The 24,624-nt window shown below is 47.1% G+C and overlaps 1 protein-coding gene across 1 annotated transcript in view; it reads left to right on the forward strand.

The window, feature by feature from the left end:
• The window catches only part of CHAF1A (chromatin assembly factor 1 subunit A), a 248,464-nt gene that overhangs the window by 177,609 nt on the left and 46,231 nt on the right, over positions 1-24,624 (forward strand). Inside the window, exon 11 of the mRNA XM_083179341.1 lies at positions 16,560-16,661. Coding sequence (XP_083035467.1) covers positions 16,560-16,661 — 102 coding nt within the window. The remainder of the gene's footprint in view (positions 1-16,559; positions 16,662-24,624) is intronic.

A 24,624-nucleotide genomic window follows, 5' to 3' on the forward strand; every position in this document is an offset into this window, starting at 1 on the left:
CACAAACTTAGTGTTAGTGACCGTGCCCATATTAAACTCTAGGAAATCCTGTCAAGCGGATTCCAGCTCTGAACCCATACCCAGAAAGGGCTCCGTTTCCAGAAGGACTGGCCTCTGTGAAGTTCCATCGACAGTGGGGACTGATTATACCCCATGTCTCATATGCCACAGATCGAGTTATTGGAATAAATTCATGGGAAATGAGGGCCAAGTCTTTCCTAGAAAATGTGTAATACGCAGGTGAAAAGCATGAATATTGTTTGGTTTGAGGATGTTTCAGTCTCCACACATCAATCAGGCCGATCCCCTCCATTAATGCAGAGAAGTGGCCCACATTACATCTAGGGCCCAAAAATTAACTGTTACACCTGTCTAGATTGGAGTACATGGCATTAATAAAGTCCCCCAGGCACAGGGCAGGGGTGTCTGGAAAGAGGGCAAGGAATCCAGCCACTTTATTGGGAATATTATTGGAGTACGGTGAAGGTATATAAACAGCAAGAATCAACATAGACATAGTGAATAGTACTTTGCAAAAATACATACTGCCCCTATGGGTCAGATTGTGCCTACCCTAAACGGGACAGTTTTGCGGATTAGTACAGGTACCCCCCTTGACATAGACGTATGGGTAGCATTATAAGCCCAGCCAACCCAGGGTTTCTTCATAGATAGAATTTTAGCTCACACTAAATGAGTCTCCATCAAGCACAGAATGTCCAAGCCATAGCGTTTGAGCTGACTACTTACTAATGCCCGTTTGATATTATCATTAGAGCCCCAGACATTCCAGGATATAAAGTTAACGGTAAGGGGACCCATGAGGCATAGAAAAGTATATCAAATGTCCGATCTGCTGAAAAATATATATAACGATGGAGCAGCAGCATACTCAAAAAGATCCAGCAAAGCACATGACATATATTATAGATCCACAACAATACCGCAAGAAAGAGAAAAAAACTAACCCATCACACCCTGTACACTAACCAAAAAGTACGTCATTTCACACTTAAAGCAGGACAGAAAGCCAGGCTCTCTGCCCAACGAAACCTATCACTAGACTCTCGCCACCAGACTCTCTCGCCTCCAGCAACCTCTGCAGTATGACATCAGGAGAAGAGTTTTCTGGAGGATGCCCCAGAGAAGAGGGAGGCTGGGAAGTGGTCCTGCTCAGCCGGAGTCTGCTTAGGGCTGGGTGTCCGAGAGAATTTCTTCAAGCGGGCTGCCGCCGTGGCTTGATGTGACTAACCGATCACAGCTCTGAGGATGTTCTAGAATATAAAGCCAAGTGGGTTGGGAAGGGCAGTCTGGAATTAAATGATATAGACAGAGCAGTCTGTGAAGTGTGGATACGCAAGTGGTCAGCAGTGTATATCAAAGACAGATAAAAGTAGCAAGAGTAGGACCCGGTCTCTGAGGGCAGGAGGGGGTTGCAATAAGATAGTGTATTGCTCACAGGGCAAAGTGGTAAACCCACTACACACACCCTGGCATATGCCACTTCCAGTATTAATAAGCAGATAATGTAATTTTAGAGACTCCAACTAGTAGTGCAGGCTTCAGGGAAACAGTAATGCTTGCTCAATTGGGGCACCCCACAAGGCTTTACTGTACCTGACCTCAAGGGGGAAGAATGATCCCAGGCTCCCTGCCCACTGTTTCAGAGCCCAGTCGCAGGCACAGCAGGAGGCTTACCAGCAGCAGCGGCTATGCAGGAGGCAGACTGCAGACCGTCACATATAGTGGCAACTGTGTACACGGGTCTCAGCCCTCCCAGCCAGCATCCACACAGTGCGGCCTTCGGCATCAGGTGAGAGGAGTGCCCTCAATGCGCCCACTGTAGCCACATGCGGGTAGGAGTGGTGGCTCCAGCACCATGGTGGCTGCTGTAGCACAATGTGACCCGCTAGCAGGTCGGGTCTTCGGCATCATGCACGCTCCGGGAGGTAACCGGAAAGAGCAGCAGCCGCTCAAGTGTGACACTTGGCCCGCAGCATCTCCATCTCTCACCGGGATAAGTGGCCGGGTAGGTACGTCAAGCTGCCCAGTGCACAGCAGCGGGGTCCTGTGGTGATGAGCCACAGGGACTGCTAAAAACCCCCGCAGTGAATGGGCCCATGATAGTGAAGCAGTATAGCAGGGATGGAGAGCTCAGCCCAAGGGCAGCTACTCCATATCCTAAGTGGTCACCCTCGCCCCTCTTCCCCCAAAACTTTTTATTAAGCATTTTATATAGATCTTTCCTCGCACATCTGCAATCACGCCAAACTGCCAACATTTGAATCTGATAAACAGCAGATGGCACGCTGCACAATTGAATTCCCCCAAAATGCTATTCTTCTGGTAATACCACTTGAAAATACCTTTACTACAGGATAAACTACCTCCATGCTCATAAATGTCTCCCTTTAGCGTTAATCACTGGTGATTTCCATATGTGTCCGTCACTGTGATTGTAATATGGTGGGCATTGTGTTGCTCTGTTTTTTTAAAATATATATATATATTTTTTTTAACTATTAAATACAGGTACACCAACACAATTGTGCATAAACAAAAGAGAAAAATTCAAACATATTACCTATTGAACATTTATGGTCTCGTTAAAAAGTTCATACAGTTCATAGGTTAGTTTGAGAAGTAGATTAGATGGATTTGTCAAACCTTGTTTTGTATCACTAGTACATTGGCTAACAAGAAGGCAAATATCTCAATGTTTACAGCCTAAACATTAGAGGAAACCTAGCACACATTAGCAGGTGCCAGACGGGGTCCCGACAGTTAGGATCCCGACATTCATTAACCCGACGTTGGGATCCCGACTGTTAAAACACAGACGGCCAGGTTCAAAACACTGACGGCGGGGTCCCGCCGGCCGCCGGCTATTCTCCCTCGTGGGGGTCCACGATCCCCATGAGGGAGAATAGGGGCTTTGTTGCGCTGGCCACGCTGAGTCTGGCCAGTCGGGATCCCGACTGTCGGAATGGCATGCCACACCCCAAGTTAGCTAGGAGGAATAATGCACAAGGAATGTCAATGTATAAATAGCCTGTAGCTATTTCCCTCCATTTTTTTAATCACTTTTTGAAGCTTGATACATCTGGCCCATTGCCTGCTATTTTGTCGAAGAAATTCTTCAAGTACAGCCAGTGTGTACACCTGTGGCCACCAAGATAATTACCCCAATTCAAAACCCAAATACCTTTCAGACCGATTTAATTTACTGTAGGGCACTTCGAATTATCTCTTCCTCCAATTTTGAGCATGTGGTCAAGCGTATTATATACTATGTGAACCAGGAATAATTGAATTTGTTGATACTGTGTCTAACTGCAGTAGTAGATAATCTGGAATTAGCCCTAAATACCAATTTTAGCTTGATAGATAAATCAGTGGTGTGGTGCGCATGTTGCAATGTAAAACAATGTTAGAATGTAAAACAAATATTTAGGGGTAAATTTACTAAAGCTACTAAAAATGAAGAGTTGAATGTTCTGTCTAGCATTTTCTAATGCTGGGTACACACCAGAACGACTTAACCTTCATTCCCCCAATTTTGATTCAATCCCGACCGATTGTATGTAAATCGGGCATGTTTTATATCCGATCCGATGCTCGTCCCCGCTGGTGAGCAGATTGTGTGTTCCAACAGATCATGCGACCATCGTATGGTCATCTCACAATCCTGGTCGTTCTGGTGTGTACCCAGCATAAGATGCAGTTGAAATTTGATTGCCATAATCTGGTTGATTGCGATGGACAACACTACCTTAATTTTTAGAAGCTTTACCCCTAAATGGTGATCCATTCCGACATTCATTTGTCAGGGGAGAATGGGGAGAGCACAGTCTTTATGGTGTATGTCTATGGAGGGGGGGGGACTGGGACAGGGGAAAACTCATTAAATAAACACCCACAGTCTGTCTCGTCCCCCTGGATAGAGGAAAGGAAGAGTATATATGACTAAATGTAGTTTGAAAGATGACCCTATCATCATCTGCTCATTTAGGAGGCTGTACTGTGTAGTAGGAGTGACCCAGGTAGCAGTCTAGTCCAGTTTTATTTCCTGCATTATTACCCAAATTTAACAGTGATCCCAGAACCAAGTGCACATGCTTTGGTCTCCTAGCTTTGTAAACTTAAAGAATTAGATCTTATGTTCTCTTGATGTTTACAATTGTGTTTGATAACTAAATAAACTTTTCTCTTTAATCCATCCTGGTGACACAGCTCAACCATGGGATGTAGGAGGGTCCGAAGGAGCCAGGCACCTATGCTAAATCTTTCAGCGGCAGACTCCTCCCTTCTGCATTCCTCAGTTAATTTTAGGTGCCCACCAGAGGGGGTACTATGCTGAAGGGCTGCTCATGCAGCCATACGAGTGTAGCTAGGGTGTTTGTTTTTTTATTACTTTCTCTTACATTCTTATGGGAAACAGGGGAGTCGTTCATAACGATGGGGAAAAGAGGTTATCCGAAGGAGACAGGCACTTATAAAACTTTATACAGGGTGTACTGGCTCCTCCCCTCTGCTCCCCTCCTTCTAGTCAGTTTAAGAAATGTGCCTCAGGAGAAGCACGCATCAGGAAGCGCTCCAGAGAGTTTTGTCTTCTGGTTAATTTCTTTATTTTGGGACTGCTGTTTTGGACTCAACAGCATTCCTGCATTGTGGGAGACTAGGGGAAGGGTTCAGCTGCAGGCCACTTCATGGTACCGAGCTGTCCCTGCCACAGGACCACTGTCCTGCGTGGGTGATGTTACCGCGGGCATTCCGCTGCAGCGCACACCCCTGTCATGCCGCACACCCCTAGTCCAGTCTGAAGACGTCGTGTTGTGAGTACTACCCCGGGGTCCCCCGCCGTGAAGTCCCCGGGTATTGGTGCGGCAAGATGGCGGCGGCGGTAACGGTGGTGCCCTGCACAGGGACCGCGCAACCCCCTGCCTACACTGGGACAGGGTACTGCCCCCTGTATTGTCCAGGGCAGTTTACCAAAGGGTTGGACATTCTTCAATGTCAGTCTCAGTATAAAAATGCAGGTGGGACCATAGCTCTGTAAGGGCGCCAAAACCTGCTTCCTGCTTCTTCCCTGGCTGCTGGAAACGCCATTATACTGCTCCAGACACTCCTCAGCGGTGTGGAACAGAGGGAATCTGCTTGCAGAGACAGCTTCAGGTTTTCAGCGCTTGTGTACTTGCCTGCATACACTGTAAAGTACTGTTAGATTACTGTACTGTTTACCAGCTCTTAAAATTGGAGAGCTCAGGTTGTTTGGTGTATTGGTCCCCTCCATTACCCTCTGTACACTACCCCACTAGCTTGTTAAGCTATAAACAACTCAGATAGTACTACACATAGTAATTATCTGTCTAAATCACACTGCATATCCACTGTGTTTGCTCTGTGTGGAAGGGGAGACTGTTTGTCACAATGGTGAGGAAACTTACATGTATGGTGTGCAGTGATAAATTTGTGCCAGCTTCTTCATCACAAGTTACTTGTGGGCCATGCATGTCCCCACAGCTTACTGGTCAGCAAAGTAGCACACAGGACAGCTCACAGGAGCCTGCCTGGGCAGCAGGGATGAATTCCATGCTAGAAACTGTAACTACACAGTTAGCTGCTACAGCAGCACAGACCCAAAGGGTGCAGAGGGAGCTTGCTATCCTCTCTGCCAGAGTTGATATAATGACTCCTACCCCTGGGGCAACTCGTAAGAGAAGTGCACCCTCTCAAACCCCTGAATCTGGGGCAGAGGACGGGGATGATGATGATGATGATATTGGAGAAGCAGACGTGGGGGTTGAGGAGCCTGATGCTTCACAGTCACTGCTCCGGGGCACAGAGCCATTAATTATGGCAATCAGGGAGGTGCTTGACCTTCCCTTAGCTGAGTCCTCTGAAGGGGATTCTTTCTTTGCCACTCACAAAAAACAGCAGGTTGTTTTCCCTGAGCAGACTGACCTGGAAAATACTTTCAAGTCAGCGTGGAAAAACCCAGAAATGAGGTTTAAAGTGGCTAAGAAATTTAAAGCCACGTTTCCATTTGATCCTGCGGGACGCAAGGTGTGGGAGGAGCCACCGGAGGTGGATTCCTCTGTGTCTCGCCTAGCAAAAAAGATGGTGCTTCCAGTACCAGGATCGTCTTCATTGAAAGACGCCACGGACAGGAAGGTTGAAAATAGCCTTAAGCCCATTTTTACTGCTAGTGGCGCGTGTCAGCTTCCAGTCTTAGCAAGCTGTTATATGGCAAAGTCTATATACACATGGGCCTCCCAGATCCAGGAGGGCCTTCTGGGTGAAATGACAGTGGCGCAGGTGTCTGAAAAATTACACCATATTCAGGACACAGCTAAATTTCTGTGTGAGGCGCAGAAAGAGTTAGGAGCCATTAACGGCCGTAACTCAGCCATGGCGGTGTCAGGGCGCAGATCCCTCTGGCTCCGGCAGTGGATAGCTGACGCTGACTCCAAACGGAGTGCAGAAAACCTCCCCTTCACTGGCGACAGGTTGTTTGGGAGTGATTTAGATGAGTTAATCTCTAAAGCCACAGCAGGGAAGTCCACATTCCTGCCATCGACCCCACAGGCGCCCGAACGTCCTTTTCCATCTCACACCCAGCAGTCCTTTCGGACAAGTAAATTCCGCCCAAAAGCCAGGGGTGGTTCAAATGCTGCCAGAGGCTCCCAAGGTAAAATCAGGAAGCCTCCTGCCTCAATTCTTGGGTACAGGCTCTTATTACGCAAGGCTACAAGCTGGAGTTTGCAGTACAGCCACCTCAGAGGTTTTTCAAATCAGGCCTCCCAGTGTCCCCAGGGGACCAAATGGTTTTGCAGCAAGCAATCCAAAAACTGGTACAGGCCAAGGTAATAACCCCGGTCCCTCCCCTGGAGAGGGGGCATGGTTATTACTCAAATTTATTTGTAGTCCCAAAACTGGACGGGTCAGTACGCCCGATACTGAACCTAAAATCCCTGAACCCATTCTTGACTGTAACCAAGTTCAAGATGGAGTCCTTGCGGGCCGTGATAGCGGCACTGGAGGAAGGGGAGTTCTTGGTGTCCTTAGATGTGAAGGACGCCTACCTTCACATCCCAATCTGGCCCCCTCATCAAAAATATCTGAGGTTTGCGCTGTTGAACGATCACTATCAGTTCCGCGCACTGCCGTTCGACCTGTTCTCAGCCCCGCGCATATTCACCAAGGTGATGGCGGAGATGATGGTGGTTCTCAGGAAACAAGGGATTTGTGTTATACCATACTTGGACGACCTGCTGGTAAAGGCGCGGTCGCCAGAGGAACTGCAGGAAGCCTTACAAATTACCAGTCAGACCCTGTCGAGTCATGGTTGGCTCCTGAACCTAGCAAAGTCCTCTCTGATCCCTTCACAGAGACTCCAGTTTCTGGGGATGGTGTTGGACACGGCTCTCATGAGTGTCCCTACCACAGGACAAGATTGTGGATATTCAACAGCTGGTCACAGACTTGTTAAAACCCCCCCAGGTGTCAGTGCACCAGTGCATTGTCCTTTAGGAAAAAAGGTGGCCTCCTTCGAGGCTCTCCAATTTGGGAGGTTTCACAGCAGGATTTTCCAGCTTGATCTCCTGAGCAAGTGGTCCAGTTCACATCGCCAGATGCATCGGCGGATTGTGTTGTCGTCTCGGACCAGACTGTCGCTACAGTGGTGGCTCCACACACCCAACCTACTGGCAGGGTGTCAGATTGGCATCCAAGATTGGGTCTTAGTCACCATGGGTGCGAGTCTCCTTGGATGGGGTGCAGTGACCATGGGTCAGTCCTTTCAGGGCAAATGGACCCTATGGGAAACACACCTCCACATCAACAATTTGGAGTTATGTGCTGTGTATTATGCACTTCTGGAGGCGGCCCCTCTCCTCAGCGGACATGCGGTCCGCATCCAATCAGACAATGCCACTACTGTGGCGTTTCTGAACAGGCAGGGCGGGACCAAAAGCAGGCCCTGCATGCGGGAAGCAACAAAGATCCTGTCCTGGGCAGAGAGTCACTGTCAGGCTCTATCTGCCATATTCATACCCGGGGTGGACAACTGGGACGCCGACTTCCTCAGTCGCCACGAGCTCCATCCCGGGGAATGGAGTCTTCACCACCAAGTGTTCAGTGCTCTGGTGGCTCGGTGGGGGACCCCACTTGATTGGTACTTCTCCAGGGCGAGAGACCCTCAGGCAGAAGGAATGGACGCTCTCTCCATACCGTGGACGTTCAACAGCCTGATTTATGTCTTACCACCGATTCCCCTAGTGGCTCGTGTGCCTTGGAAGATAAGGAGAGACGGAGCCGAGGTCATTCTAGTGGCTCCGGACTGGCATGAAGAGCGTGGTACCCAGATCTGCTAAGTCTTCAAAGGGACTCGTGGCGCCTACCTCTGCAAAGAGACCTGCTCATGCAAGGTCCGTGCGTCTTCCAGGCCTTGGAACAGCTTCGTATGATGGCCTGGAAGTTGAGCGGCAGATCCTGACAGAAAAGGGATTTCACACATCAGTCATCAAAACTATGACAAGTGCAAGGAAGCCAGTAACGGCCGCACATTACCACCATATCTGGAAGACTTATGTGGGATAGTGTGAACAGGAAAAGTTTACTCCATCAGAGTTTAAACTGGAAAGATTTCTCAATTTTCTTCAATCTGGTTTGGATCTGGGCCTACGTTTAGGCTCCTTGAAGGTGCAGGTCTCTGCATTATCTGTCTTTTTCCAAAAGAAGCTGGCTAATATACCTGAAGTGCAGACATTTCTGCAAGGAGTATTGCATATACAGCCTCCTTTTGTGGCCCCTACTCCACCATGGGACTTGGATGTCGTTCTGACGTTCCTAAAATCCTCCTGGTTAGAGCCATTGGAGGAAATTGAGTTAAAATATCTTACATGGAAGACAGTGGCCTTACTAGCCATAGCTTCGGCTAGGCAGGTCTCTGAGCTGGGGGCGTTAACATGCAAGAGCAGAAGACAGGGCAGAATTACGCACAAATCCGCGTTTTCTTCCCAAAGTAGTGTCTGCGTTCCATGTGAACCAGCCAATTGTGGTTCCTGCTAGTGGACCTCATTCTGAGGTGCCAACCTCTTTGGATGTGGTAAGGATTCTCCTTGTATACATCAGGAGAACAGCAAGGATTCGTAAGACTGATGGACTTTTTGTCCTTTATGATGCCCAAAAGATTGGGCGTCCTGCTTCTAAACAGTCTATTGCACGCTGGATCTGTGCAACCATTAAACAGGCTTATGTGGTGGCGAAGCTCCCTATGCCTGCTGGGGTGAAAGCCCACTCAACTCGTTCAGTGGGGACTTCCTGGGCGGCTGCCCGAGGAGTGTCGGCCTTACAATTGTGTAGAGCCGCTACATGGTCAGGCCAACACACTTTTGTCAAGTTTTACAAATTTGATGCTTTGGCCTCTGAAGATACTCAGTTTGGGCAAGCGGTGCTGAGGCAATCTCCGCACAATCCCGCCCGTTCTGATGTCTTTGGTATATCCCCATCGTTATGAACGATTCCCCTGTATCCCATAAGAATGTAAGAGAAAATAGGATTTTAATACCTACCGGTAAATCCTTTTCTCAGAGTTCTTATGGGATACAGGGCGCCTGCCTCTGTGCGGAGTTCTGCCTTACTCACTATGGTGAGATGTGGACCAATACTGGATCCTCCTGCTACCCTTTGTTCCTTGCAGACATAAGGGTGTAGGTTACCAAGGTAACCTTATTGTTACATCGTGCACCTCAGCTGTTCACGAGTGTATGTTATCACTTAAGTCAGTGTTTTTCAACCACTGTGCCGTGGCACACTAGTGTGCCTTGAGCTGTTCCCAAGTGTGCCCCCAGATCTAGAGATGCCCAAACCAGTTTACAGCCATCACCAGTTCAACTGTTATTTACTGGTCTTTTCTTTTCATTTAAAGAGCCAATGTATTTTATTTTTGTTACCTGTGGGGACCAGTGTGATTTATTTTATATGGGGGCCAATAGGTTTGTTTTTTTCCTGTGGGGGCCAATGCGTTTTGCCCTGTGGGGATCTCATGGTGTGCCTTGGCAATTTTAAAATCGTATTTAGTGTGCTGCAAGGTAAAAAGGTTGAAAATCACTGACTTAAGTGATATTTTCTTATCAAGATGTTCCAGTTGGAACACATAGTTTTCAATGGTTGACATGTTCTAAAAGCCCTGAGATTTAACATGTTCTGTGGTCGCTACAGGGGCTATGTATGTTGAAGTAAATATTACACATATTCCTCTCATATTGTTGTTCTCCTTCGGCACAGTTTCTATTAACTGACTAGAGGGAGGGGAGCAGAGGGGAGGAGCCAGTACACCCTGTATAAAGTTTTATAAGTGCATGTCTCCTTCGGATAACCTCTTTTCCCCATCATTATGAACGACCCCTGTATCCCATAAGAACTCCGAAAAAAGGATTTACTGGTAGGTATTAAAATCCTATTTTACATCTTTGTTAGTGCAGGCACAGTGTGAGGCTTCCAGGGGAAGCGCGTCCTGTCAGCTTCCTGTGTGCTGAGGGATGCTGTCTGGTCTCTTAGCACAGTGCTTAAAACCTCCTCACTAGTGAGGTTTCCTAGACCCTGGGGGACCCCGGAGCCGGCTCCCTGCATAGGGGGGATCATGGGTGACGGGCACCCCGCGATGGCAGACGCCATCTTGGATAGGTTTACAGGCTGAGGAGATTGCAGCCTGTTACAGGAACTCAGCTCTGCTGGGCGATTCCATCTGGTCCCCATTGAAGGGGACATGAAATAAAAGACATTCAGCAGGAGCGGCTCACAGGGAAAAATACTCCTAAGAGCCTCCCACCCCACTGTAGCAGGGACTTTGGTCTCATCCTTCACTTTGCCCTGACGCCCTTTCATCCCACACTGTGCTGAGCTGGAAGGTGATTTTTCGCTGCAGACAGTGACAAGTTTTCTTCAGAGGCGACGCCATCCCCGGTGACCACAGAGGGTCATACAGCAGACAGATAAGTACACTGGTATATATTTCCTTTGCCTTCGTACAATCGCCTGATATAGTGTACTGTGTTAAAATAATGACAGAAAGGTGTAGTGCTTCTGTGTTGGGGGAAGGAGCATTGGCCATGTTAATTAACTGCAAATTTTGCGGGTTAAAACTAATTGCTGAACAGATGGACCATGGGGATATTTGCCCTACATGCTAATTTGTGCCCAGTGGAACGCAAGGCCAGAGGGCTGAGCTATCGGAGCCTGCGTGGGCAGCTGCTCTGGGAAGGTCTGTGTCTGCCTTTGTACAGGCTTTGAACAGACAGAGAGAGGAGTTGGTAAGATCCTCCAACCCATTGTCCTCCTCAAAACCTTCTGTTGGCTCTATTCCTCCTTCTCGGGGAACTCTGCATTTATACAGGCAATGCAGGATACTGCTCACAGTGTGCATAAGATTAATGCTTTTATGGAGCCGTTTACTAAGGAGTCTGAGGTGTCTCCCAGACATCCTTTATCCACCCCACCTATCCCTAATATAGACTGAGGAGGACGGGGAGTGTGTGGAAGACAATGTCATGGGATCGGAGGGAAGAGGTTGAATCCTCTGTCCCTGGTGTTGATGATTTCATTTTGGCTGTTAAGCAGGCATTGAATTTATCTGAGGTGGATAAGGCTCCACAACAGGGAGTGTTCAAGAGACAGCGTAGAGACACTTTTCCTTCTGATAAAGGCATGCAGGAATTTCTGGGAGGGGTGTGGAAACCGCCCTATAAGAGACTCCTTATGCCCAAGAGGGGTTTGAGCCTGTACCCCATGCCAGAAGAGCATGTAAAATTGTGAGAAAAGTTCCCAATAGTAGATGCCCTGGTCGCTAGGCTGTCTAAAACGACTGCTTTGCTTTGCAAGGGGGTGCTGTAGGACCCAGTAGATAAAGTTAGAGGGTTGCTTAAAAGCAGTGTTTGAAGGTGTTGGGTTTACTCTGACCTATTATTGCTTCTGCCTGGGTCTCTAAGGCCATGATGGCGTGGGCAAATTCCCTGTGTTCTTTACTGCAGCCGGATTCTGAAGCATTTGCCAAGGCTGAAAAGCTAAAGGCGACGGCGGAATACACCTGTGAGGCTGGAGAAGAGGCAGTCAAAATGGCTTCTAAGGTGTCAGCCATTTCTGTGACGGCCAGGATGGCCTTATGGCTTAAAGCAGGGGTAGCCAACTCCAGTCCTCGAGAGCTACCAACAGTTCAGTTTCCAGCTCACCTCACAGATACACAGGTGCACTAATTACTGACTAACATTTTAAATGATCCACAGGTGGAGCTAATTACTTCACTTGCGATTCTGTGAGGAGATCTGGAAAATGTCAACTGTTGGTAGCTCTCGAGGACTGGAGTTGGCTACACCTGGCTGAAAGCATGGGATGCCGACAATGAATCCAAGAAGTTTCTTGAGGCATTGGCTTTTAAAGGAGAGTTGCTTTTTGGCTCTGATTTGGAATCTCTCATTAAAGAGGCAACGGGGGGAAAGAGTACGTTTCTCCCCACGCCGGCGGCCAAACCGGGATCTTCCTGGTTTGCTGCGTTTCCCTCGAACTTTCGTCCCTCCTTTAGAAGGGGGTGCTTCCTCCAGAGGACAGTCAGGTAGAGGAAGATTTGCAGCTGGAAAAGGTAAAGCTCCAAAGTCCCGTTTTGGTGCCTTCACAAAAAAGCAGGCTTCCAAGAGGTAGGAGAAGCCCTCCGCATGACGGGCCGAAGGCTCCCCGGTCTGGAGTTAGAGTGGGGGGTCACCTCTTGCTGTACTGGGACGTTTGGGCTCTATCCGCCCAGGACCTTTGGGTTCTCAATGTGGTTTCTCAGGGATACAGGATCAACCTGATGGGAGTTCCCCCAAGGAGGTTCCTGCCTACACCTTTACCCAGGGTGCACACTTAAGAAAGGCCCTTTTGGGGGCGGCGAGCTCTCTCCTGGAAAAGGGCGTGGTGGTTCCGGTACCGTGGGTGGAAAGGAAGAAGGGGTTTTACTCCATTCTTTTCTTGGTGCCCAAACTGGACAACTCATTCAGACCAATTCTGAACTTAAAGTCCCTGAATCTTCCCTTGCATCACCTCAAAATGGAATCTTTGGGAACAGTTCTCTTGAGCCTAGAGCCAGGAGAATTCCTAGCTTTGGTAGATATTCTAGACTCCTATTTGCACGTGCCTATATGCAAAGAACATCAGTCTTTGCTACGTTTCGCGATAGGCGATTTACATCTGCAGTTTTGGGCTCCTCCCTTTGGGCTGGTGACAGCTCCAAGTGTGTTCACAAAAATGATGGCAGTCATGGCAGCAGCACTCAGGCTACTTGGAATTATGATCATCCCGTATTTGGACGACCTCTTGTTCAAAGCAGAGTCAGCGAAGAAGCTGCAGGAAAATCTGTCAGCTGCCATTCAGTTTCTGCAAAGCCATGGGTGGATTTTAAATCTGCCGAAGTCCCAGCTGTGTTCCACTCAGACTTCAGTTTTTGGGAGTCCATTCTAGATCTGCATCTTCATTGTGTGTTTCTTCCAGAATCGAAGGCCAGAGAAATTTGTCAGTTCGTTTTGACCATTCTGCAGTCTCCTGGTCCGTCAGTATGGCAATGTTTGAAGCTACTGGGCAAAATGGTGGCGACCTTCGAGACAATTCAGTACACCAGATTTCACTCGAGGCAATAGAACATCCTTGCATGTTGGTCAGGTAACCCGAAGTCCATGAAAATGGAGAAATGAGGCTTAGTTAATTCTTTTAACTCCGGAAACTCTGAATTCCTTACTCTGGTGGATGGATGTGGATTCTCTCCAATTAGGGCGTTCCCTTCGGTCATGGGATTGGCTGGTGGTTACCACCAATGCCATTCTTCTGGGCTGGGGAGCAGTAACCTTGAATTTCAGATTACAAAGTCTATGGTCAAGTGTGGAATTGTCCTTACCGATCAATGTCCTGCAGCTGCGGGCGGTCTGGAAGTCACTGCTGCAGGCAGAAGAAGTTCTGAGAGGATTCCCCCATTCGGATCCAGTCAGGCAAAGCCACAGCTGTGGCTTACCAGAATCACCAAGGGGGCACTCGCAGCAGATTGGCGATGATGGAGGTGTCTCGGCTCTTCGAGTGGGCACAGGCCAATGTACCGGCCTTATCTGCTGTGTTCATTCCCGGAATTTGGAATGTGGAAGCGGATTTTCTCAGCAGAGCAGATCTCCTGGAAGGAGAATGGGCATTACACCCAGAAGTGTTCCAGGAAACTGGCCTTTGGGGACTCCCAGAAGTGGACTTAATGGCGTTCAGATAAAATTGTCAGGTATCCAGGTTCTGTTCGAGGACCAGGGATCCATTAGTGTGGGCGGTGGATGCCATGAAAGTGCCCGGGAATTTCAACATGCCATATGTCTTCCCACCAGTTCCCATGCTGGCTCGGGTCCTCAAGAGAGTGAGGACGCAAGCAGCATCCATCATCCTGATAGCTCCAGATTGGCCGAGGAGATCTTGGTACTCCAACATTCTTCGCTTGTCGAAGGCGTTGTGGCGTCTGCCACTTCGGCCAGACTTACGAAGGCAAGGGTCCTTCCTTCATCAGAACCTAGATCGGCTCAATTTGACTGCCTGGCTCTTGAAGCCGCCATCTTGAAAAATAAGGGTTTCTCAGATGCAGTTATCCGAACCATGATTAGTGTACGGAAACCAGTTTCTGCAACTAATTATTATAGGGTTTGGAAGACCTACATTAGATGGTGTGAAATACAGAAAGTTCACACTTGTAGAAATTCCAGAAGTCTGGAGAGTTTAAATCTAGATGGATTTTCTTCGGGATTAAGCCTTCAATGATTGAAGGTGCAGTTGTCGGCCTTGTCCATTTTCTATCAGAAGAAAGTTGCTGTGTTACCAGAGGTGCAAACCTTCTTCTAAAGGGTTACCCATCTTAAGCCACCTTTATAGAGGGATTTATCCTTGGTGTTATCTGTTCTTCAGAAAGCACCGTTTGAACCTTTTAAGGTCGGCTGACCTAAAGTTTATAACCTGGAAATTAACTTTTTTTGTTGGCGATCGTGTCTGCAAGGAGTGTATTGGAGTTGGGGGCCTTGGCAAGTCTCCGTTTTTTGATGTTCCATGACGATAGGGCTGTGTTGAGAACAGTTCCTAAGTTTTTGCCTAAGGTAGTTTCCTCTTTTCATTTAAACCAGGAAATTGTGATTCCGGTGTTAAGTCCTCCTGAGGAGATCAGGAACACGGACAGATTAAAGAAAATGGATGTGGTTCACGCTTTGCGCATTTATGAGGATAGAGTGAAGTAGTTTAGTAAAACTGACTTCTTATTGGTCTCGTATGATGATCACGAGAGGCTTGCCAGCTTCAAAGCAGACTATTCTTCGATGGTTAAGGTCCGTTATTGCCTTTGCCTACACTAAAGTAGGTAGAAAAGTGCCCTCCAGAATTATTGCTCATACCACCAGGTCGGTTGCTGCCTCTTGGGCTGTGCGCCACAAGGCTATGGCGGAGCAAGTATGCAGGACTGCCACTTGGTCCCCTGTTCACACTTTCACTAAATTTTACAGGTTCCATGAGTTAGCGTCAGAGGACGCTTCATTTGGGGTGAGCAGTGATGAGAACTGCAGGCCTGAGCGTACTCTCACAAAGGACCGGCTCTTGAACGTCCCATGGTTGAGCTGTCACCAGGATGGATGAAAGAGAAAAGGGGATTTTTTTAAGAACTTACCATGCAAATCCCTTTCTCTGAATCCATTCTGGTGACACAGCGATCCCTCCCTTACGCTCATTAAGTAATGCCGTTTCATGTGTTATCATGTTATGATTATAATTACTTGATTGTGCATATTAATATGTCCAGGCGTTGTAATGTATCCTAGTGTGCTCTGGAAGTTGAACTGAGGAATGCTGGAAATGCTGCCTGTGAAAGCTTTAGCATAGGTGCCTGGCTCCTTCGGACACTTCTACATCCCATGGTTGAGCTGTGTCACCAGAATTGATTCAGAGAAAGGGATTTCAACTGTAAATTCTTAAAAAAATCCCCTTCTTTCCCAGGATATTGCTCCCTTGATAAATATCCCTGGTCTTTACCCCAGCAATCCTATGTTGGAAATTTGGAGGGTTGAATTCAGTAAGCACCTGGGTCCTGTAACGGTAACAGTCCTGACCTCGGGTCCATGATTGAAGCTTCTGAGGGATGATGTCATCTGTCAGTGCCCCACAGACTGCACACATTGGGGGAGAAAATCAAGCCTGCTGCTTTCTCTAGCCTCATACACACCCTGCCACACTGCTATTCAGCCTTCCTCACCAAAAGCATTTGCCAAACCCTGCAGCACCACAGCCTGCAGGTCCACAATAAAAGCCATTACTATTGATATAGAAAATAGCAGGGCTATCCTGAGTAAACATTGCTAATATAGCAATATCCCCAGTCGAAGTGCAGTGGAAATGTGTCTAAAGCCAGAGCCAACCCTGTATTGTCCTGTGTCCAAATCCCTGGGTGTGACCTGGGGTTTTGATGTACAGTAAAAGGGGTATTTAGATGTATAGGTATGGATAAATCTGCCTTTTTTTCCTTTTTTTAGGATGAGGATGATGATGAACCTAAGGAAGATGATGAAGAAGATGATGGGTTCTTTGTGCCTCATGGTTACTTATCAGAAGATGAAGGGGGAGTGTCTGATGAGGTAAGAAATTTGCCATATGCCCATTTTGGAGCAATGCCTTAGATCCTTCTTGCAATGTTATATACAAAAAAAATCTTACATTTAGAAGGTGACAGAAATAGCGACACAAAGTGTTTGGCTAGTCTTTTTTTTTTTAAACTCTTTATTTTTACAGTGGCAAATGACAGCAAGAAAAATCAAACGTACAGTGCTAAACCTGTCATTTTTAATGAGATCAGATAATGTAATATTTTGCACTAATAAGTTATACCCCTTTCACATTGCACTTTTAAAACGGTATATTGCCGTTTTTTTTCCCATTTTAAAACGTTTAAGGCTGCAATGTGAAAGTGGCAAAGTTGATTTACCGGTTAAAGATAACCGGTATTTCAACACGGTTAAAAAGCAGAGTCCTACACGTTTTAAAGCTGTTTTTTAGGCAGTGTGAATGGCTCTATTTCAATGGCTTGAAACGTGTCCCTTGGGGGTTAAACGGGTTGAATTTTGAATGGTATTAAATGATTTTTAATGCAGGTGAGTTTTCACCTGCAATGTGAAAGGTCTCAAGGCTCAGACCCGTTTTAAAGTCCCATTTAAGAATACCGTGTCATTACCCGTTTCTGCAATGTGAAAGCAGTATTAAACTGATGTGTAAACCACTGTCATTTTTTGTTTTTATACTATGTTTGCAAACAGACTGTAATTCAATAGTAGTGGAGCATGTAAGAAGTGTAAAGAACAGAAGGGGGAAACCAAGAAAGGAAACAAGAAGGGGAGGAGGGGGGGGGATCTCACTAACATGCGTGTGTAGCAATTTCCTAATATCGGGTGTCATTAACAGAGCAGCGGACAAGAACCAGCAATCACACCCCACCTGGAATTTGCCTCTGAAAATATACGTACCGAGGGTTTGACACAAATTTCCCTACCGAGTCATGTAACAGCGCACTGATATACTCCATGGAGGCTGCAAACCAAACTTTGTTAATTACAGACTGAATGGAAGGGGCGGCGGTTTGTTTCCAGTTTGTTGCAATCAACAATCTGGCGGAGTTAAGTATTTGGCCACATAGCTTGCTTTTGTGGTTTACAGTCCCCTCCACTGGTCTGCAAAGTAGAGCCAACAAGGGGCATTTAGGGATCGGAGAATCGATTACCATACCCATGAGAGAGAAAATTTCGTCCCAGTAGGAGCTAATTTGGGGGCAGTCCCACCACGTGTGTATGAATGTACCTTGTGAACCGCGGTTCCGCCAACACTGATTAGAGCTGGAAGGGAAAATACTGTGTATTACTGTGGGAACCATGTACCATCTAGAATAGACTTTGAAGGCATTTTCCTTGATATTTGAGTTAATTGAAGATTTAGCTACTTGTGTTTTTATTTCTGTCCATTCTTCCTCCTCCAGAGTTACGCCTAGATATTTTTTTAACATGCAATTTCAAAAGGTTCTTTAGCTGGGGGTTTGTCTGCCAGAAGGGAGTATAGTAATGAAATAGCTCCTCTTCTTTCTGGCTTGTACATACAAAACCGTTTGAAGGGAAGCGGGTATCTGAGTTTGGTAGATTTGAGGAGGGAGTTAACAAAGCTTGATATCTGGAGTTAATCAAAATGCCTATGGTGCTGGTTGTCATATTTTTCACAAAGTGCTGCAAAGTTTTGGGGGGCAAATTCCCCTGTTATATGTGAGAGTCGGGTGATACCCGCCGAGATCCAGGGTTGTGAGTATGGCGACATGCATCCTAGAGGGAAGTCTGGGTGTCGCCAAAGGGGGGTGAGAGGGGATGGATAAGGTGCCAACTGAAGTTTCTTATTTAGATGGTCCCATGTTTTTAACACCGAGTGGACACCAGGGGTATCTAGTACTGAGGCTGGTCTAAGTTTTGGCGGTAGCCAGGGGAGGAAGCAAACCGAATGATTATCAACCAGTTCACTTTCCAAGGCCACCCATTTCTTGCCCCCCGCCCGTGTGTGCTATGCTACCACGTGGCTCAAATGCATAGCCTGGAAGTAGCGTTCGAACATAGGGAGGCCTAGACCTCCATTGGACGAAGACTTTGCAAGGCAGGTTTTATTTAATCTGGGAGATTTGTTTGACCATATGAATTTGCCGCATAAAGATTGAATGGTTCGGAGGAAGGAAGTGGGAACCATCACCGGAATAGTTTGAAATAGGTTTAACAACCGGGGGTAGTATGTTCATTTTAATCGAATTTTTCCGGCCCGTCCAGGATATGCATAGGGGGGTCCAATTTGTAAGGTATTTTTTAATGGAATTTAGAAGAGGTATATAATTAGCTTTAAAAAGTTGACCAAAATGTTTTGTTATCTGTATTCCCAGGTATTTAATCGATTGAGGGCGCCAAATGTAATTGGAGTTTGATTCTAGCATTCCATAGTGGTGCTAGGTAAATGAAAAGCCAGTGCTTCTGATTTCAAGTTATTCACTTTGTCACCTGACAGATTACCGTAAAGTGTAAGTGCGGCCTGTAACTTCGGGAGTGAAGTCAGTGGGGAAGATAGAGATAACAGGACATCATCTGCGAATAGGGATATTTTGTATTGGGAGCCCCGAACATTTATCCCCTGTATTTCTTGATTTTTTTCTGATGTGAGCTGCTAGTGGTTCGATACTAAGGACATACAGCAGAGGGGATAAAGGGCATCCTTGTCTGGTGCCATTTCCCAGATTAAAGGGTTGGGAGGTGACTCCATTAGTAGAGACCCCTGCTCTCGGTCCGTGATACAGGGCGTGTATGGCAGACAGAAAACTTCCCCCGAAGCCGTATGTCCTCAGCGCGTGGAACATAGAAGGCCAGGAAAGACGGTTGAAGGCCTTCTCTGCATCTAAGGAAAGCATGATCGCTGGAGTTATTGATGTATGAGATCAAGTTTAATAGCTCGTCTCGTGTTGTCTACAGCTTGTCTTGTGGGTACAAAGCCCACTTGATCTGCATCTATCAACAAGGTAAGATAGGAGTTTAGTCTTGTGGCCAAAACTTTTGCGAAAAGCTTTATGTCCGCATTGATGAGCGATATTGGCCTATAGCTTCTGCAACATGTAGGGTCTTTGCCTGATTTTGGCAGTACAATGATAGCAGATTTCATTGAGTCAGTGTGGAACCTCTCCCCCAGCATGATTTTGTTGAAGACTACCGCTAGCTGTGGAATCAGTGAGCCTGAGAATGTCTTGTAATAGAACATAGGGAACCCATCGGGGCCTGGAGCCTTCGACGACTTCTGTGTTTTTAGTGCCCTAGTTACTTCGTCTGGTGATATAGGGGAATTGAATGAGTTGATGGATGATTCCGAGAGTTTGGGGAGGTGACGTGTCCAGGTATTCCTGTGCTATAGCTGATGGTAAAGAAGGACCAGTAGCCGGTTCTTTCAAGTTTTATAGAAGGAATCATTTATGTGGCCAGGGTCATAACTAAGGGTGTGTTGATCATTATGTATCACATAAATAGTTTGGGAAGCTCTCTGAGCTCTAAGTTTAGCTGCCAGAAGTGAGTTTGCCTTGTTTTTTTCATAAAATCTTTGGCTTAAGTACCGAAGAGACTTCTCTGTGCGTTCCGCTAGGATAGATTGCAGTTCCCCTCTGACCCCTTGAATCTGTCACTACGGTAGGGGAGTGGGATTGTTTGTGTGTTTGTTCCAGTTGAGAGGTGAGAGGAGATCTTTTCGTTTTGAGTTTTTTTCCTATGTGTGGCATATTTAATTATTGCTCCCCTGATCACCGCCTTGTTTGCCTCCCATACTGTGGGCATGGGGATATCGTCTGTGATATTAGATTGAAAGTAATCTTGAATCTGGGTATTAATTTGATCTGTAAATTGGGCTATGCGAAGGAGGGTTTCATTCAGCCTCCAAGTCTGACTGCCTTTTTGAGTACCCAGTGGGTCTATAGTAGCTAATAACGCTCGAGTGGTCTGACCAGACATTGGGAAGAATGTCCACTTTTAGCAGTGACTGCAATATACTACTACAACCCATAATCCTGTATATGCGCTAGTAAGTTCTGTGGGGGTTCGAGAAGAAAGTGTAATCTTTGGAGGTCGGGTAGTGGGACCGCCATGTGTCGAAGAGACCAGCCTCAGACCTGTGTTTTCTGAGGTTGCCCGGGGGGTGGCTGTGTTGAAGCAGGCTCATGGGATTACTTTTGTCTAGATCTGACGATATAACCGTGTTAAAATTCCCGCCAATCAATAGTGCGCCTTTGATCTTTTGAAGTTCTAGGAAAAGTTTTCGAAAAAAGAGCACCCGGCCTGTATTTGGTGCATATAAATTCACCGGAGTCATTAAATGGGGACCTAACTGCCAAACCAGGATGATGTACCGACCCTCTCTATCTATTTTAGTGGTAATAATCTGCAGCGGTGTTGTAGAGCGAACCATTACTGCTACCCCATTCTTTTTGGTACAGTGGGATGAGTATATCACTGTGGGGAACCAACTAGAAACTAGTGAGGGATGTGCATTATGCTTGACGTGCGTTTCTTGTATGAACACAATGTCGCCATGCAGTGAGTTGAGTGTGCGATATAGTAGAGATCTTTTGTGTGGGGTGTTAAACTCCTTGACGTTTTGAGAGATCACGTTAATGGGCATGTTGGTGGGGTGCAAATCACCGGTCACCCGTCCCGCAGAAACTGGCAGCCAAGGGAGGGTAAATGAGAGGGGTGGATATGAAAGAGGTAAAAGAGAGAGAGAGAGAGAGAGAGAGAAGTAGAAAAAATAAAAGGGTGGAAAGGATGAAGGATGGTAGAATGAAGAAGAGAACCCCGGAGGTCCCAAATGGGGGCCCGAGGATCTCCTTGAGCGGGTCCTTAGGGATAACAGGTAAGCTTAACCCGAGAAGCAAACCTAGTGGACCCACTAACAGGGAGTGCATACTAACTGTGAACTATATAAATTTAAAGAAGGTGGGAAAGAGGATCCCCACCTTTGCAGTAGTCCCAAATATTGGAAGGGGGTGGCGTGAATGGAGACAGTGCCTCAGCCCGTCCACCCGGAGCTAAAATATGAGGCCTGCAATTGTCAACCTTTAAAAAGCTTGTATAACATTTGAACTTATAGCCAAACAGCATAATATAAGAAGAGTGACGTAGTCCGAACATATTAACAATGAAAAACATCTGTCACTGTGTGGGAGAAGATCGGAAGGGTGTTTGTCCCCTGCAATTGAGTGCCAGGGAAAGTGTCAGTAGAGGGTCAGCTGGTTACTCCTGTGAGAAACCTTAGTCCCTAGGGTAAGTAGGAAAGCAAAAGACTGAGTTAGAGGACATAGTCCGGTAATACTTTACGATAACTTCTGGGAGGTTCAGGAACTCCCGGAGCCGCTGGCGGTCAAATTGGTGTCGGCTTCGTAAAGTTTGAGTTTGTGGAGCAGTTCTTTCCCTTCCTTGGGATCCCATACCGTGACTTGTCGGCCATTCACCTCAAATATCAGTCGGAATGGGAATCCCCATTTGTATTTGTATCCATTATCACGGAGGGCCTTGGTGGTGTCACTCATTTTTCTCCTTTTGATAATAGTGGAGGGGGCCAAATCTTGGAAAATCTGTAGATGGGAGTCCTCGAATAGGATATGGGGCAGCGATCCACAGGAGAGAGAAATCTGGTCCTTGACTTTGAATGAAAGGAATTTTAGAACGACATCTCAAGGGGGTTCCCCATCTTTTGGTTTTGGGCGAAGTGCTCTGTGTGCCCGTTCGATGTGTAAGGGCTGATCCTTTAGAGTGGGGACCAATTTGTAAAATAGACGGTGTAGATAGGGATTGAGATCTTTGGGTGCGACGGACCCCGGGATTTTGCGAATGCGGAGGTTGCATCGTCTTTCCCTATTTTCAAGATCTTCATTTTTGTCGCATAGGTTTTCCACTTCTTGGTACAAATTGTTTATATCCTGAGAGAAAACTTATAAATCCTTGGTGTGGGATTCTACCCTGGATTCCAGGCCAGTCGTGTGGGTGGAAAGGGAAGATAGGTCTTTTCTCAAGTCAGTGAACATTTGTTGGAAGCTATTAGTGAGAGTTTTACTAAACTCCGTCATCATCGCCTGGATATCCTCTTTGGTGGCGAAGGAGGCGTCTGGTGAAATTGAGTGACCATTTGTGTTCACTGGTGAGGAGGGGGGTGATTCTGATGGTGGGCCAGAGGCTGTGCGGGATAGATGCACTGTTGGGCTTTTTTTTTTTTTTTTTACTCTGTTGCTTGGACATGGTGGAGAGAACAATGTACAGGCAGTAAACTGGTATTAATCTGCAAAGGCTCCGGGCGAACAAGCATGGAGATGGTTTAAAACATCACTGGGGTTTGCCTGCTCCCACAGGAACTGTAACAAATTTGGGAAGACACTTTGCAATGTAGCAAGTGTGAGAGCTGAATAAGCTGATTTTTAAAGGGTGTTGCAGAGAAAGGCCTCTGGGTGGCACTATTGTAATATCTATGAAGCAGTTGTGTTTTATGGGCACTTGAAAGTGATGAACTGCTGTTAAGATGTCCAGGTGTGTAGTAGAAACTCCTGGATCAGGCCCTTCACTAACTATGTCACATAGTAAGTATATACTGGGTCTTCCCGGGCACCGGGTGTGTGGACTCTGCGGTCCCAACGCTGTGTGGTATGGCCGGGGGTGAATCAAAGATGGCCTCTGTCCACCTCTGGGTTATGATTTTGTGCAGCTGCAGGCTGCCTGCCCAGAAGAACCTCAGGGGGGACCAGAGGGGGCACCGGAGCAGGCAGCCCCGGCAGAGAGCACAACGATGCGTCCGCGGGCCCCGGCCCATGTATCCCCGCTACTACAGTCCTTGGTCTCTTCCCCTACTAGAAGGTGGTGCTCAGGGGGTGAGCCCAAGCCTGAGGGACTCTGAAAACTGTTCTGGGGGGAATGGGGCACCCAGTACCTGTCGCTTGATGTGCAGGAAGGTCCGGCTCCAACCCTCCAGCAGTCTCTGCACCTTCCCTCACGCTGCCAGCCTGTCAGGTAGCTGTCGGCCGAATCCAAAATGGCCACCGCGGCAGAAGAGAGGGATGAAAACGGAGGTCCAGGCTCTCTCCAGGCAGCCTGCTGCGCAGGATTATGGAGGAATTCCGTCCCTGATGTAGAGGGGGCCTCCGCTTGACTCCGGGTGTCCGGCCCTGGAACACGCCGTGTGCGGGCCCTGGAGCCTGGCCGCCGGACGGCTGCTTAAAATTGAGGCCGCTGCTTCCACTGGACTCCAGGCCGCAACCTGCGAGGTAGGATCTCTCCCGCCCCCAGCTCCGCAGCGCTGCAACTCTCCGTACAGGGGGACCCCGCCGGGTAGGCAAGTTGAATGCCAGGCAGGGGGTGGATTGGAATAGCCGCAGGGTGTCTTTTTGTTGAGGTTTATTAGGGAGCTCTGCAGAATGGCGTCCTCTCTGCTCCTCAGTCAGGCCACGCCCGATGTTTGGCTAGTCTTAATGGAAAAGTTTAATTGTTTATTTTAATTTCCTCCACAAACAAATGTCACGCCTTGCATACAGTTTTGTCATCTTTCCCCATAAACAATCCCCTCTCCCATACATTTTTTTTTCTAACTGTCTACTATTAATTTGTTTATTTCTTCATAAATTTTATTTTTAATACTTGTTCTAAAAATCACTTCATATATATTTTTACTCTCATAACTTTAGTGGTTTACCAATACATATTTACGTTGTGTAATGAATATGGTTTTTAAAGTGCAGACTATGGCTTTTATTTGAGGGTATTAACATCTAAATTGTAGGACTAGTTTTGGAATTAAAGCTGTTTAAGGTGTAGCCCCTCTTTCACTGGACTAAGCAATTCGACTGCTGACTTAACCCCTTCCTGACAGAGCCAGTTTTTGCGTTCCTGACAGAGCCCTTTTTTTCAAATCTGACATGTCTCACTTAAGTGGGGATAACTTTTTTTTGCTTTTACTTATCCCAGTGATTTTGAGATTGTTTTCTCGTGACACGTACTTCAAGTTAGTGGTAAA

This window comes from Crinia signifera, chromosome 1 (assembly GCF_055691185.1).
Source record: "Crinia signifera chromosome 1, ASM5569118v1, whole genome shotgun sequence".
Taxonomy (NCBI): Eukaryota; Metazoa; Chordata; class Amphibia; order Anura; family Myobatrachidae; genus Crinia; species Crinia signifera.